This window comes from Furipterus horrens, unplaced genomic scaffold (genome assembly GCF_987537825.1).
Source record: "Furipterus horrens unplaced genomic scaffold, mFurHor1.1.pri manual_scaffold_12, whole genome shotgun sequence".
Taxonomy (NCBI): domain Eukaryota; kingdom Metazoa; phylum Chordata; class Mammalia; order Chiroptera; family Furipteridae; genus Furipterus; species Furipterus horrens.
This window is the reverse complement of record NW_028327182.1, coordinates 77,895,587-77,912,571: the sequence shown is the minus strand read 5'-3', so window position 1 is coordinate 77,912,571 and position 16,985 is coordinate 77,895,587. Positions and strand designations below refer to the sequence as shown.

The following is a 16,985-nucleotide window of genomic DNA, read 5'->3' as shown; positions in this document are numbered from 1 at the left end:
ATGCAAACATCCTAAGAAGTAAAACCTGGCTCCAGGAGAAATGAGAGAAGCTAGATCAGGTCCAATTCACAGGGAACACCCATATGTGGAAATCCACCAAGCTTATCCTTGGGGCAGATCAAAGTTTTATAGCTCTGGAGCCCCTGAACCTAGCCAATGCATTGTAGCTGCTGTCATTACAGCACATTAAACTTTTTATGATTTACAGGCTACCCTGTAAATCAGCCAGGACAATGGCTTCTGCTCATGGAGTTTAAATAAGCACTCACAAAACAATGCAGTGATTTCCATAGAAATGTTTATTCCATCGAAAAATGCCTGATAAGGTTCATAAAAATTGGAATAAGAAAAAATTATCAACTGGCTCAAACTTGTAACTCCAGGTCTACTTCCAGAGAATAATATAGATTTCTTCAGCCCAGGAAAGGGAGTGGGAAGATAGAGGTTAAAAAGAGAATGGGAAATGTCAGAATATATTTATAACCCAAGACATTTGCCCAACACAAACAATGCTCTGTGCCTCCAGAAACACACACGTACAGTGCATAACAAAACTGGTCCCTGCTGGCAACAGGATCTGATGAAGCCACCACTGGCTTATAGCATGGGAGCTGATGTATGCTCCATGTGCTCTGATCTTGAGCCCAGCCAACCCAATCTTATGGACACTTTGCTCAAGCCCTGTGTATAGCACGGCTTTACTACTCACTTGAACTGGATTCCAGGAGTTTTGGAAAGGGTGGGGAGGCAGGAGTGTCAAGCTTGCTCCCCTTTATCCAAGCAGATGTTTTATTTTCATTTCATCAGGATTAGGAAGAAAGGCACAAGGATTAGTCCTAATTTATTGCTTCTGTTAAAAGCCAGCTCTAAGAAGGGAGTAAGTGGATTATGAAAAGAAAACAAATGGAGAAAAAAAGAGGGCATGGATGAACTGCATTCAATAATATTTATTAAGCTGATTTTAAAAAGTAAAGAAGGTTTCCATTCTAATGGTTCGCCTTCCTATGAACCCTCAGAGTCCACCAAACCCTGAAGAAGTCCTTCTGACACTGTCGTGAGGTAGATCAGAGCTGTTCCGTGTCTAAAGTGAGGCTGGTGCTTCAAGAACTTTGGTGAGGAAGCCAGGGACAAAAATCCCAAGCCTTGACCTTCTGAAGCTTCCTGCTCTCAGCCTGGGCAGCCAAGCCTAGAGAACACTGAGTGGTTCATCAGGTCTGGGGGTGGGAGGCAGGGAGGAATAGAAAGAGGGGTGCTCTATCTTCCCTAAACACATGCACACAAGTGAGCAAGGGGCCCCACCAAAGCTAGCCCGGCTGCTCTGGGAGGGCAGATGAGCACAGGCAACCCAGCTCTCCAGCTGCTGAGGTTCAGGTGACGTTCAGGGATAGGGTTTAGAAAGCTTATTTCAGAAAGAAAGAGAGAGGATGATAAAAAAAAAACCCTGCTTGGTAAGGATTCCCCTCCCAGGTCAGTGCCCCTCCCTCCCCATCAGGTGGCCCAGTCATCAGGTCCGGAGGGCGGAGTTTTCCAGCTGGGAAACTCCACGGGGCTCATTCTATGCAGAGGTCAGAGCTTTCCAAGGGTCCTGGATCAACAGAGCTCTGGTTTCTTGTCCTTCAAGGCTTAAGAAATTCCCCAGGAAGCCCTGGGAAAAAATGAAGACAGCAAATCTTGGGGTGGGGACTCACTGGGTGGGGACAGGGGAACTGGGGGGGGGGTGAGGTCAGGGACCCTGGAAAACATATAACTGTACAAAAGCATCTGGGCCCCACCCCACCACTGGTTCTTCACTCCCCTCTGCCCTTAGCACCTAAAGTGGATTCTCACCTTCATAGCTATCAAACCTTTCAAAGAAACCAGAACTGTGGCCAAAGACTTGGGGGGGGGGGGTCTCCAATCCTGTTTCTGAGCCAAAGCCAGCCCTCGTGATGGCAAGAAATCCGGGTGGCCATAGAACTGAGCTAAAAACTCAAAACTTGAGCTGACAAGGCAGGCCACAGGCCGTGGGCACAGCGGCACTTTCCTGGCGCACACATTGGATGCTGGAGTGAGGAACAACCCACCACCCATCCTTCTTTGTTTCAGTCCTAGGGGGCCCGGTGGGTCGGATTCGGGAAAGGAATAGAGCGTGGTTTTCATTTTGTTCCCTAATCCATGTCTTCCTCGCCTTTCAATGCAGTGTCCCTCTCCCCAGCTCCACCTTCTTCTACCAAACCCCAAACTAAAAAAATTGGCCAGAGGAGACACCGAATGCTTCCGGATCCTGAGCTGTCGGCCCCTTTGCCTGGGGTACCTACCCGTCGAGCGGTGGGCACTGCCTGGACTCCGCAGAGCTGGTCAGGGCCGCAGCGGTGCAGGAAGGGGAGTCAGCGGCGGGCTGCTTCACCGGCCGGCAGCTGCACAGCAGGCGGCGAAAGGCGCAGCGAAAGCCGGGGCTTCGGCAGTAGATAAGCGGGTTGAAGGCAGAGTTGGCATAGCCTAGCCAGTTGAGGGCGAGGAAAGCCGGATTGGGAACCAGAGAGGGGCCCCCGAGGGCACGCACCACGTTGGCCACAAAGAAGGGCAACCAGCAAAGAGTGAAGGTACCCATGATAATACCCAAGGTGCGCAGGGCCCGGTGTTCCCGGTGAGGCAGGAGGCGCGCCGGCCTGCGATCGTAGGAGTGCACCGCTGGGGACAGAGATTGAGACGGAGCCGGCGGAGACTGCTCTGGCGGGAAGCGGCCCAGCTCCCGACGCAGCAAGCGCAGTTGGCGCGTAGCCACGACGAAAACTCGCGCGTAGACGAAGAGCATCACAAGCAGGGGAAGGTAGAAGGAGATGGAGGAGGAAAGCAGCGCGTAGGGCATGTTGGAGGCGAAGGCGCAGCAGCGCGGGTTGGAGTGGCAGCGCTGCGCCTCAGCGTCAGCCCCTACACTCCACCATTTGCTCATGATGGGAGCAAATGACACCGCGGAGGACACGACCCACACGAAGACCACGGCTGCCCGGGCTCGACGTTTGGTGACCAGCGCGCGGTAGCGCAGCGGGTTGGTCACGGCCAGGTATCGGTCCACCGCCAGGGCGCACAGGGTTTCGATGCTGGCGGTAACACACAGCACGTCCACCGAAGTCCACAGCTCGCAACCAGTGGCGCCCAGAGGCCAGTGGCCAGTCAGCGCCAAGGTGGCCGCCGGCGGCACAACCAGGAGTCCTACCACCAGGTCGGCTGCGGCCAGAGAAGTCACGAACATGTTGGTCATGGTCTGGAGTCTCGGTGTCCGGGCGATGGCCACGATTACCAACAGGTTGCCTCCCACGGTGGCCAGCACGGTCAGAGTCAACAGCGCCCCCGCCAGTGCCACTGCCCACGGCACCCCTGACAGCCCGCTCGTGTTGGCAGTATTGGGCGTCAGGGTAGGGGCATATGGCCACGAGGCCAAAGAGCTGTTCCCGTCTGGCCGCGGAGCCATTCCCACGTCGTGCAAGGGGCGGCAGGGAAAGGGAAGGGAGCTCCCAGCTCATGCGGCTCAGAGGAGGGGGTAGCGGGGCGTGGGAGCGATCTCTCAGGCCTGGGCCATCTTCCTTAGTTGACTGCGAGAGAAAACTTAGCCTACCCTGTCCCGTCCCCCGTCGTATACCCCCACCCCACACAACTTGGTGCCACCGCTGGGGGCGGGGGAGTGGCAGCCCTTTAAAGGGGCAGCGGCCAATAGTCTCAACACTTGGCACCAGGAGGGGGAACTGGAGGACAGGGAGGGAAGCGAGATGGGCGACTGGCTTTTCCTTTAGACAAATCTGGAGAACGGCGGCCCTGACTTCTCTCCCACGATGTGCCCACTCCTGCCATGACCAGTTCCACACACTCTGCACAGCATTGGTCAGCACTGGTTTCCGGGCCTCCCGGCTTGCCGTGTCTGAGGAAAGGTAACCCTTTCCATCCACAGTAGCCCCTCAGCTGCTTGGGTTCCCTCCGCTGAGATACGGTACGTTAAGTAATAGAGGGCAATCAGCATCCTCTCTCCTCCCAAGAGGTCATTGCAGTGAAATTTGTCCTCTTTCCTTCTATTTCACTTACCGTCCATTATTCTGTTCTGCCCCCCCCCCCCCAGCTACTGGGGAAAGTTGCCGTTTTTCAGGAGCCTTTATCATTGTCCCTTTATCTGAATTTGGATTTGGCCTCATGTAGCCTGGGATGCTGAGAATTTCGATTTTCCCATCTTCCCCCATTCACATTGCCTCTCCCACACACCTTTCTACCTTGACATTTTCTTTTCTTTTTTATAGTATAAAATTTTTATATTTAGAATTAACCAGGTGGACTCAGTTTAGATCAATGGTTCTCAACCTGTGGGTCGCAACCCCTTTGGAGGTCAAACGACCCTTTCACAGGGGTCTTCTAAGATCGGAAAACACATATATAATTACATATTGTTTTTGAGGTTAATCACTATGCTTTATGTTCAATTTGTAACAATGAAAATACATTCTGCATATCAGATATTTACATTACAATTCATAACAGTAGCAAAATTACAGTTATGAAGTAGCAACAAAAATAATTTTATGGTTGGGGTCACCACAACATGAGGAACTGTATTAAAGGATCACAGCATTAGGAAGGTTGAGAACCACTGGTTTAGATGATCCCAATGTTGTTGGCAACATCCAAAGCATCCTAGTCAAGAGCCAAGTGAACATATGCCTTCTTCTCTCCATCAGGCCTGATCAGGGTGTTGCCCTCGGCCACATCAAAGTCACAGGGCTTCTTCACAGCCTGTTTGGTCTGGTGCTTGTTGGCCTTGACATCCACAATGAACACAAGTGTATTGTTCTGTCTTCTTCATGGCTGACTTGGTGGTCAGGGGAACTTGATGATAATGGCAGAGCGGTCAAGCCTGTTTCTCCTGGGGGCGCTCTCTGAGGATATTTAGGCTGCCTCCTGAGCTACAGTTTCTTGGGCCTCTGGAAGGTGGCTGACTTGTGGATCTTCTTTTTGTGTGTGTGTGTGTGGTTGTGGACGCCTTTTAGCACTGCTTTCTTTGCCTTCAAAGCCTTTGCCTTGACTTCGGCTTTGGGAGGCGCAGGGGTTTCCTACTTTGCTTTGGGTCCCATCTTGTGAAAAAGCGAAATTATCTAGATGGGCCCTTTCTCTGAAAAAATCTTTTGTTGTGTCCTGACTGGTGTGGCTCAGTTGTTGGGCTAGTACCAGAAAGCTGGTTGGATTCCCTGGTCAGGGCACATGGCTGGGCTGCAGGTTCCCCATCTGGGGCCCATGCAAGAGGCAACCATCACATATAATTGTTTCTTTCTCTCTCTTTCTCTTTCCCTTCCCCTCACCCTAAAAATAAATAAATAAAGTCTTTAAAAAAATAATAAAATCTTTGAAATTAAAAAAAAATCTTCTGTTGTAAAGACATGTTAAAAACAAATGAATGGGTTTGAGGTTGAGGTTTGTCTATATCACCCCAACTATTCAAAAATCTTCCATCACCACCATCCCAATGGGAATGTGTTCACTCTATTTTCTTGAAGATTATATTCGTGAACTTTTAAAAATTAGAAGACATCGAATTAAAAAATTCACATGTGGCATGGCTGAGTGTATGGAATGAGAGGCCTGGTGTTTCGGTGCTCTGGAAGTCACTCATACAGTCTCATTAGAGGTTCCCTCCACCTGAAGAAGCCCAGAGCCTACTTCCGCTCCTCCTACCCTTCCCCACCCTTAAAGCTGGTTCTGCCAGCAAAGCTATTCCAATCTCTAAGCCAATTCCTCTGAAATTGGGTGTGGGGAGGTGAAGCTGGAAAATAAGCCCCTGGGTTCAAGGTCAGGATCAGGAAGATATGATACCTCTGTTAAGTCCTGTCAGAAGTGACTTGAGCTGTCTTGCTTCCTCCTCTGAAACAATGCAACAAAAAGGGGAAAAATTATCATAGAAAATGCCTCCAGGGCCATGCCCTAGCATGTCTCTTTTGAACAGCTCTATATTTCAAAAGAACACTGTATAGTCACTAGTCTAAGCAATCCCTCTGGGAGGCTGAGCCAGGGGCTGGGAGTTTGAAAGATTGGAAGGGAAATGAGGACCTAAAATTATCTCTGAGGAAAAAAAACCAGTTTCATCTCCCAGGGACCCAGCAGCTCACCCATGAACTGGGTTTGTCAGTGGCTCCCAAGTAAATGGCTTCTGTGCCCAGGCAGTCCCCCAAGCAGACCTTGGGCTCCAACGAAAAGCCTCAGCAGTGCAGGTGAAGAGCTCAACACCAAACCCTGCCCCAGGTTTGAGTGGTGGAGGCCCCACTTGGCCTGAGTCTTGGCTGGGGCCTCTTGCTGATCATCAAGGCAGTCACTCCCAAGTTGTTTTTGCAACACCCCAGAGTGTTGCCAGTTATCTCAAAGGGGTGTCATAAGATTCTTAAAGAGTAATCTCTAAAACAAATGCATGCCATTCACCAATTTTTTTTTCCAGGACTCAGGATTGGTGGGGGAAGGGAAAGGGGTGCCAGGAAGTCAAGCAACTTTAAAGAATGCCTGTTATTTTAGAGGTTGACCTTGTTATTCTGAAGAAGTGTGTAAAAATGTTTAAATTTAAAAAAATCCCCCCCCCCCCAAAATCCCCTAATTATGTAAATGTACCTGAGTTTGGGGAAATGGTTATGCCAATAACCACAGGAGGCTGTGAGAAGAAGAATTCCAGGCCTCGGTTAGTGGAGGCTTTTATGAGCCAGCAGAGCAACCTTGAAGCACCTGGTGCACTCAGTCCTCTGCTGGAGTAGGGGTGGGGGGACGTTCTTCCCGTAGCCCACACTGATGACAGAGTGAAAGGCTCTTCCTTTTGCCACTTTGGTTTCTTTTTAAATTTAATCTTTTGAATAGGTAATTTGTCAATGATCAAACTATACAAAATGCATGCAAAACCATACAAAATGGCTTCATCCTGGTTTTTATGTTCCTAGCAGGTAACCACCATTACTCTCTTGTTTATCCTTCCAGTAATATTTTATATATAAGTGAGTCAATACAAATAGATGTGCTTTTGTCCTTTCTTTTCTACACTAATAGTAGTAAAATGTACCCACTGTTCTGCACACTATTTTAATTTAACAATCTATATCTGTGACCCTTTCATACCAATACACAAAATCTTCCTATTTTTAGTATTCCACTGTATGGATATACCATAATCCATGAAACTGGTTGGCTACTCATGGACATCTAACTTTCTCTCAATCTTTACTAATAAATGATGTTACAGTGAACTTGTTCACATATCATTTTGTATGTGCATAGTATATTTGTAGAATAAATTCCTACAAATAGAATCACTATATCATAATGCATCTACTTTTGCAAATTTAAAAGGTATTACTAAATTACCCTTCCCAGGCAAAATACCGACTTACACTCTTGTCATCATTTTCTGATGGCCAGCCAGGGTTTGGAGGCAAATGACCTGCTGCTTTGGGAAGTCATCCTAATGACTGGCCCTAGGGATATAGCGCTGCCTGGTCTACAGAGGTCATCCAACTCTGAACAGAAGCGTATGTTGCCCAGAGGGAGGTTGATCCTGGCCCTGGGCCCCCAGATGACCTTTGTTCTGTGCCCTTGGAAGCAGACAGTGAATGAGGGCCTCTGAATCTACTGAATTCAGGCCACCGGGCTGCTGTTTATTTGTTGGGGGCTCCAAAGATGCAAGTTATCCTGTTGCATCAGGGGTAGATGTATGATGATCTATGACTTAGATTATGTGGTCAGCAGAAGCAGAAGAGGCAGCAGAAGTTCTAATAGCACAGGAGTTGTAGCTTGTGGTTTGTCCTATGCACCTCATAGCTGACTGCATGTATGTGTGTTTATCTGTGTGCACATTTATGTAACAGGATAGAAAGAAACTCAGGAGCTCAGGTGACTGCAGCCTTGCACCTCATCAAAGACAACACATGTTAGAAGTATTATAGTCTATAATTTATATCTTTCCCTTCTGGCCTTAAAGTTCTTGGAAGAGAGCAAAAACTAGGTGGAAGGGTCCCCCCACCCCACCCCCATTCATATACTCTGCGCCTCTTCTCCCTAGCTTACCGTGGAGTTTTTGTTCTGGTCTCTTAGAATAATCATCAAACTCCTTGACTATTGGAGAAGCTGCACCCGGGAGCTGGGAAATGTCACACATCCTACTTGCAGACCAGACAAGACTTTATTGGGATCCAGTAAGGCACCCTCTCCCTCAGAGGATGCCTCATGGAGAGAGATAAAGCCAGTGGGACTGGGAGAGAGGTGGACAGGGTGCCCACCAACCTGCAGATAAACCTCTCCCATCACCTTCCAAGTCACACAGGAGTGCTGCTGTAGCTGGTTTTTTTGCAAGGCCTTTTCTTTGACTGGGAGATGGAGGCAGCATGGAAGAGGCCACGTCATCCATGCTTCTTGGAGCCGTGGGCTCTCCCCCACTCTCCCCTGGGAGGGAGAGCTCATGCAAGCCTGGAGCCTGTCTGGCTCAAAAAGAGGCTGGTACTCACTCTGAACACACTCTGGTCCCTTCTCCCGTAGACCGACATCTTTCCCCCTGGGAAGCTGGGGCTGAGGAACGGTGGCTGGCACTCAGAAGGAACGAGTGCAAAACAGTGAGGACGGTGTCTCCTCCAACAGGGAAACCAATGTCTTGAGTAATTAGACCCTTCCAATTACGACAGGAACGAGGAGCTTTGTGGCTGGAAAGAGAAGGAAGAGGAGCCCCACAAGCCCTTTTGGATGGTCAGAAGCCCATCAGGAAACTAGGGTGGGTCAAGGTCCAGATGCCAGGGGAGAGGCTGTGAGAGGGGGAAAGGGAAGTGGTTCCTGTTTTTGAAGAAATCATGATGGGGTAAGTGCCACTTTTTTTTTTTTTTTTTTTTAACTCTCAAGAGGAGACAAAGCATTTGCTTCAAGTCAGGAGAGGACTGCCTTCCCCTTTCCTGATACGTGGGAAACAGCAGGAGGAGACCTCCTCAAGCCTGCCACTCAGCCTAAGTCACCACCGGAGGACTTGCTGGTGGGCTGTCAGCCTCCCAGTCACCACTGGGTACGCTTTCCCCTGCACCAGTCCCCACGTTAAGCATGTTGATGGAGAGCGGACTAGGACTGAGACCCTGCGCCCAGATAGGGGACTCCCAGCCACATAGAAGGGGATGTGTTTCACTTTGTTCTCCCAAGGCACTCCTGCCAGTGCTGTGGTGGGCAGCTTTGGGCACAGCCGCTGGGTAGGGCAGCTGTATTCATGGTGGAGATGGGAAAGAAACCACGGAAGCGCACACCATGGTGACATCTCTGAGGAGAGCCTGCTGTACTTTTTACTCAGCACCCACCTTGTGCAGACCCAGACGGCCCTTTCCCACTAGTAAGATCATTGCATTCAACCCAATCCTGGGTCACTCATCCTGCCCACCTCATGCCTGAGCTGGTCCCCAACAGTCCTGGGCTCCTGAGAAAATGGTGCTCCACAGATGCTCTGCAAGATACTGGTGGCAGCAGGATCCTGTTCTTTTTACAAATCATGCTAATAAGATTTAGTGAGGAGACTGTTCAGGGTCACAAAGAAAATGTGGTGATGGAGCTGGGAAAAGAAACCAGTTCTCCTGGGTCTTCAGCCTGAAATGTTCCCTCTGGCCTTTAACTGCAGCTTATTCTTCCTTCTGTGCTGGAGAGGGGGTGGAGAGTGTAGATAGTGAGGAGGAGATGCAGGGAGGGCTGGAGACAAAAAGCCAGTAATTAACATTGACATCCTCTGCTTCCTGGAGAAGATGAAAGGGTTAATCCAGTCGAGAAGGAGGGTGTAGAAGAAGAATGGGTGAAGGAAGGGGAGACCTCTGAGTGGTGGCCCAACAGGGGCCAGGGTGCAGCTGGGCTCCCCTGAGAGCAGGAAGGATGGCTTTGTTTGTAGAGGCAGGGTTTATCTACAAGCCCAAAGTAAGGAGATCCTGAAAAGGGTGGGGAGCAGGGAGGCAAGAAGGAAAAGAAAGTGCTGGAAATGTCAGCTCTCTCCTGGGAAGTGGGGGAGTGGAAGGCATCCCTGGGTTTCTATAAAGGTCCTCCCTTTGATTAATTAATTAATTAAGTAAGTAATCAATATAGAAATAAAAAGGTCTTCCCTTTTTGGCATTTAGATCTCATTGAAATATTCCAAAGGATGCCATGGGAACTCAAGGCCCAGGGCTTCTGCAGCTCCAAGGCCTGACCAGGACCACACAGTACGAGAAACAAGTGGCATTACGAAGGAAAAGAGCCCTGGCGAGGGGCAGCACCAGCCTCCTCCATGCCTTCATCCCCATCTCAAGAAGGAGAAGGAGGACCCAATGAACGCATTGGAATCTGTTTCATGTGGTCAAAGTTAGGGTCTCGGGACAAGCAGGAGCCATTTTTCTTAGGAACCAGCTGGAGAGCCACTTTGAATGGCCATACATACACACTTGAAGGTGAGACATACTGAGGCACACACCCAGCAAGGCACAAACTCGGATGGCGACGCCCTCACATACAGTCACACACACAGATGGGCACAAGTATAACAATCACACGACACACACATGTGTAGACAAGGACTCTCCACCATCAGTCACACAGACTCAGAGATGCATCCACACAATCGACAGAAACTCAGATACTCAGGTGTACACCGCTCCCACTAAAAGAATCTTCACGCTCCTATGCACAGACATGTGCACCCAGCCCAGGTCCACCCACTCAGACACGCAAGTCCACACCCTGCACCAAAGCCCACTTAGTACCCCGTTTTGGCACACTCCATGTGTTGAGCTGGGAACGAACCACCAAACCCCCTTGCTGCAAAAAGTGCAGAGCGGAACCAGGTCAGAGACCTGTATGCTTGGCTGCATCTCCTCACCACTCTCCTCTCAGTCGTGGTGCTAACGCGGCAGAACTTCAGGTCCTGAATCTGTTGTGGGAAAGTCTTTTTAAAGCAAGGCAGGCAGAGCAGCCTAAACCCAGCACCAGCCCAGCCCTCTTTGCTCAGAGGGAATGAGTGCCTGGGTAGCCACTTCTCCATGTTCACTGTCATTTGTCCCAGGGAAACTCCTCAAGCAAGTCCTTCTCCTGAAAGAGGGTGGCTGAGAAAGAACGTCTGTCTGCCCTATTGAAACGATGACTTATTCCTCAGTCAGCACTCAGTGCACACCACCGTGTGCAGGGCACCAGGCCAGGTGCTGGGAGATACCAAGAGGCATCAGGTATGATTGCTACCCTCAAACAGATTCTGCTCTAGAAGGCAAGACTTAAACACAGGAGAATCTCTGCTAAATGGCAAGGACAGAAGGAGGGAGGTGAACACCAGTGATAGCTGGGTCCTAAGGAAGAAGAAATCACTTCCAGATAAGGGTAATCAGAAAAACGTTCACGAAGGTGGGAATTGAAGTTGAGTGTTAACAAATGAGCAGGACTTGGAAAGGCACAGAAAAGAAGAAACAGCCTCCCAGATGATAGGACTATCATACACAGAAGTGTAGAGATGCCAGACTGGTGTGGCTTCTTTAAGCTGCCTGGTCTGCTTTGGTTAATATGTAGGCACCTTGGGAAAGGGGCCTACTGGCATTTACTCACCGTTCTCAGTCTCGGTCCTGGATGCTTTCCCTTCGTTTGTTCATTCTTTCCTAGTTACATTCAAACTTAAAGGCTTGATACTCATTATATTTGGTTCTCACCTCTCATTTTGAAGTTAACCAAAGGTAATACCTTTCTACCAATAAGGTTTCTCTATCCCAAGGCTGGCTATTCCACCACAAACTTCCTTGAACAACACCCTCTTTCCCTAACTGACTTGCCCCTAGGACCCTCATCCACTTTCACCTCCTCCAAGGGTAATTTTATCACTTAGTTCACCAGCCTAAATGACTGCGATGAGCCCTCTCTGGGAACATTTAAAGGGAGTCTTTCCCTCGTACAGCTTCCAAATCAGTTGTATTTCTATACACTACCATGGAACAATCCAGAAGGAAATTGAGAAAATAATTTCACTTATAATAGTATCAAAAAGAATAAAATATTTATGAATAAACTTAACCAAGGAGGCCAAAGACTGGTACACTGAAAACTACAAATTGCTGAAAGAAATAAATGGAAAAACATCCCATGTTCCTGGATTGGAAGGTTTAATGTTGTTAAGATGACAATACTATTATACCTCAAGCAATATACAGATTCATTGCAATCTATGTAAAAATCCAGTAGATTTTGTTACCATCAACCTTTTTTGCATCAGTTAAAATGATCATGTGTTTTTCACCCTTAATTCTATTAATGTCACATAGTACATTGATTTTATATGTTGCATCCCTAGGCTTTTTTTTTTTTTTTTTTTCAGAGATAGAAAAACTCATCCTAAAATGTATACAAAATCTCAAGGGATTTCAAATAGCCAAAACAATCTTGAAAAAGAAGAACAAAGTTGGAGAACTCATACCTCTTGATTTCAAAACTTACTACAAAGCAATCAAAACAGTGTGGCCCTGCCTGGGCGGCTCAGTTGAATAGAGCATCGTCCTCATATGCTGAAGTTGCAGGTTCCATCTCTGGTCAGGGCACATACAGGAAGCAACTGATGAATGCATAAATAAGTGGAAAAACAAGTCAATTTCTCTCTCTCTCCCCCTGACTCCCCCCCCCTTCCTCTCTCTAAAGTCAACAAATTAAAAAACAGCATAGTACTGGCATAAGGATTAGTATATAGGCCAACAGAATAAGATCGAGAGCTCAGAAATAACCCTTCACAAGGTTGAGCGATAGTCAAGAAGGGGGACAACCATTCAATAGGGAGAGAACAGTCTCTTCCACAAATGGTGCTGGGAAAACTGGATATTCACATGGAAAAGCACAATGTTGGGCCTTTACATTACACCTGTTAAAATCAAACACAAAATTCCCTGAGCAGAACAAAACCAGGTTAGTCATACAGCAAAGTTTAGTTTGCTTATTTTGCAAGACAAGCGAGACTAATTTGACCTGTATCACTTCTTGCTCATGTCTCTGAAAACTGTAAGTGAAATTTAAACTGTTCCCTAAACTTTATATGAGGTAACCACTAACCAATTTGCTATCATTTAAGAAAAATTTTATATTATAACCAATCACTGCAAAGAATAGTCACTGTCTCCTCACTATATAAGCTGCTTTATAACAATATACCTCTGAATCTCATTCCATATATAACAATGAGCTAAAAATAGATAATATTCATATCTAAATTTAAGAAATAAAACTACAAAACTCTTAAAGGAAAACCAAGGGGCAAGTCTTCATGATCTTAGATTTGGCAACCGTTTTTAAAATATTACACTTAAAAAGCACAGGCATCAAAGGAAAAATAGATAAATTGAATTTGATTAAAACTTAAAACTTTTGTGCATCAAAAAACACTATCAAGAAAGTGAAATGACAATCCTCAGTATGGGAGAAAATATTTGTAAGTCATATGTTTAATAAAAGTTTAATATCCAGAATATATAAAGAACTCCTGCAACTTAACAACAAAAAGATAAGCAACCCAATTTTATTTTATTTTTTTTAACTTTTTTATTGTTGTTCTGTTACAGTTGTTCCAATTTTCCTCCATTGCTCTCCCCTGCCCAGCCCACCCCTGCTCCTACAGTCAGTCCCCACCCTGTTAAACAACCCAATTTTAAAATGGGCAAAGGACTTAAGTAGATATTTGTCCAAAAAAGATATACAAATACCCAGTAAGAACATGAAAAGATGGTCAACATCAGGGAAATGCAAATCAAAGCCACAATGAGATGTGTCTTCACACCTACTAGGATGACTATGATTTATTTTAAATAGAAAATAACTATTGGAGAAGATGTGGAGAAATTGGGAACCTTCAGTCATTTACCCTTCAGTCATGGTAAACAGTTTGGCCATTCCTCAAAAAGTTAAACATAGATTATCACATGGCCCAGCAATTCCATTCTTAGGTATGTACCCAAAAGAATTGAAAGTAGCCCTGGCTGGCGTGACTCAGTGGATTGAGTGCCAGCCTGTGAACCAAAAGGTCCCTGGTTCAATTCCCGGTCAGGGCACATGTCTGGGTTGCAGGCTAGGTCTCCAGTTGGGGGTGCATGAGAGACAACCACACATTGATGTTTTTCTCCTTCTCTTTCTCCCTCCCTTCCTCTCTCTCTAAAAATAAATAAGTACAGTCTTTTAAAAAAAGAATTGAAAGCAGGGTTCAAACAGATATTTGTACACCTATGTTCATTAAAGTATTACTTACAACAATCAAAAGGTGTAAACAACCCAGTGTCCATCAACAGATGAATGGATAAACAAAATGTGATGTATACATGCAATGGAATATTATTCAGCTTTAAGGAGGAATAAGTTCTGATACATGCTAAAATATGGATGAAGTTTGAAAACATGATGCTAAGTAAAATAAGCAACATGCATAAGGACAAGTACAGTATGATTCCACTTATATGAAATATCTAGAAAAAGTAAATTCATAGAGACAGGAAGTAGATTAGAAATTACCAGAGGCTGAGATCAGGGGGAAGGAGAGTTATTGCTCAACAGGAACAGAATTTCTGTTTGGGATGATAAAAAAAATTTTTAGAAATAGATAGTGGTAATAATTGTACAACATTGTGAATATAATTAATGCCACTAGTGTTCATCTGAAAGTGGTTAAGATGACAAATTTTATGTTATATATGCTTTACCACAATTAAAAAATCTTATAAAATATGAATAAAAATATGAGACCATCCAAGACATTATAAGTGAAGCAAGACTGGCCATGTATTGGCCATTCTGGCAGGTGGGTAGTCGGTACTTGGAAGGGGAAATATTGATGCTATTCTCTCTACTTTTGTGTGTGTTTGAAATAGTCCACAATATAAAGTGAAAATAAAAACACTAACTCAAAAAGATTTGTACACCTTCACGTTCACTGTAGCACTATTTACCATAACTAAGATACGGAAACAAGCTAAGCGTCCCCTGATGGATAAATGAATAAAGAAATTATGGTGCATGTATACAATGGAATATCATTCAGCCATAAAAATGAAAAAAATCTTGCCATTTGAGACAACATAACTAGACCTCAAAGGCATTATGCTAAGTGAAATAAGTCAAACAGAGAAAGACAAATATCTATGGTCTCTCTTATATATGGAATCTTTAAAAAATTTGTTTTTAAACCAAGCTCACAGATACAGAGAATAGATTGATGGTTACCAGAGGTGGGGGTGGCAGTGAAAGAAATGGATAAAGAAGGTCAAAATGTTAAATAAATAAATAAATAAGGAAGTTAGGGCATACAGAATACCAAATACAGAATTGGTAACATTTATGAAAAAGTATTAATAAAAATAAGTGGAAGAAAACATAGAAAACAAAACAAAACAAAAGCCTCAGTTGCTATGTTGTTACAAATGAGCTAGAAGGAAAAGATCTTTATTTATAGCCCAGCTGCTCTCAGTTGGAATGCCAAGACTCAGGTGGTGCTGGAGAACAGCCTGGCCCCTCCAGGCTGGTCAGACAGAGAGCAGGATCCCCGGAGAAGCAGAAAGAGGGGAGGACCCACCACTCCAGCACAGGTGGAAAGGCCGCTTTCATGCCAGCTTTTTGCTGCTGACAGAAAGCATGCCCACTTAGCTCCGCTCCCTCTGCCCCCACAGCACAAGTCTGTTTGTTTTACCCCTTTTTACTTCTAAAGCTGTCCTCTATTTATTGTGACCTATTCACCTTCCACATAAACTTGCGTGGCTGGCTTACAAAAGGTGCACAGCTCAGGATAATGTTCGGTTGTTTTTTCAGTGCCTCCTATATGCCCGGTGCCATGCTATATGCTTAGGAAAAATAAAAGATAGTTAACATGCACTTTCTGCCCCTTCGGGAACTTACAGTCCAGAACATCAAAATGTTTTTTAATGTTCATATCTCAGTAAAAAAAAATGATGTTCTGTATGGATCTTCTCTATACATTGTGTATATATGTAAAAAACTAAAATTTTTGAATTTGCATTTAAAATTGGCTAACAATCATTGATTGCTTATGATATGCTATACACTGTTTTCAGTGGTCTATATGTTAATAGTTATTACAAGACAGGCACAAATATTGAAATCTTGGAATAATGAGATGCATATAAATAATATTTTAAATAATTTATTTATCAATAATTCAAAAGTTATTTTTGTATTTTCTAATGAAATAGTACAACTAACTTGGCTTGGAAACTAGAATTTTAAATTCATACTAATCATAGTGGCCTCAAACTAGGTATAGCTAGTCTTTTAAGCCTCACAGTACACCTTTCGAGAAGTTCATCATTAAGGCTAGAAGATGTAAAACCGTATTTCCTAATCTTTAATCAATGTTGCTTTTTTTAAGTCCAGCTTCAAGTCAGGTGTGATGTGGCTGATGAAGGGCTTGTGATAGGCATGGAAGAAATGTAAAATCAGATATGTAGAGGGAGCAGAGAGGAAGGACATTTAGCTCTGCTGAGAGGGGTGGGGTAAGGGAAGGCTTTCTTTGTGAAGTGATGCCATTAGCCAGATCAAAGGAAGGAGGGCATTCTATGTAGAGGGAACAGCCTGGAACAGCATGAGCCGAGATACAGTGGCTTTAAGCGGTAGGTGCTTCAAAGAATTATTTGGTCAGTGTTGCGGAGTGTAAAGATGGTCTTCAGAGTTGTTGTTGTTTTTAATTAAGTGGTGGGTAGCTGTTGAGTTGTTCTGGGCTTGCCGAGGGAAACCTTAAGGAATCAAACTCAGCTGAGATATGAGGCTGCTGCCCACAAGAACACCGGTTCTTCCACGTGAAGAACATCTGAGAACTCCAGTCCCTGGCGCTCATGGACCCAATCCCACCCTGCTACCAGCTAGGGTTCTCTGCATGGGTATATTATTTAGGGAAATGATAGAAGTTCAAGCAGCTGAATGGCGACCAGCCAACCATTTACAAAGAAACTCCTAATAATATCCTTGATGTGGAGCTGAACCCAGTAATGCAAATCTGC

At 45.6% G+C, this 16,985-nt stretch overlaps 1 protein-coding gene across 1 annotated transcript; it reads right to left on the bottom strand.

Moving 5' to 3' along the window:
• Positions 1-1,439: 1,439 nt before the first annotated feature.
• ADRB3 (adrenoceptor beta 3) lies at positions 1,440-3,460 on the bottom strand. Its single transcript, XM_090258069.1, has 2 exons — positions 2,298-3,460; positions 1,440-1,645 (listed from the first exon to the last, which is right to left on the bottom strand). The coding sequence occupies exons 1-2, from the start codon at positions 3,449-3,451 to the stop codon at positions 1,624-1,626; spliced, it is 1,176 nt and encodes a 391-aa protein (XP_090114195.1). The 5' UTR covers positions 3,452-3,460; the 3' UTR covers positions 1,440-1,623.
• Positions 3,461-16,985: the final 13,525 nt, after the last annotated feature.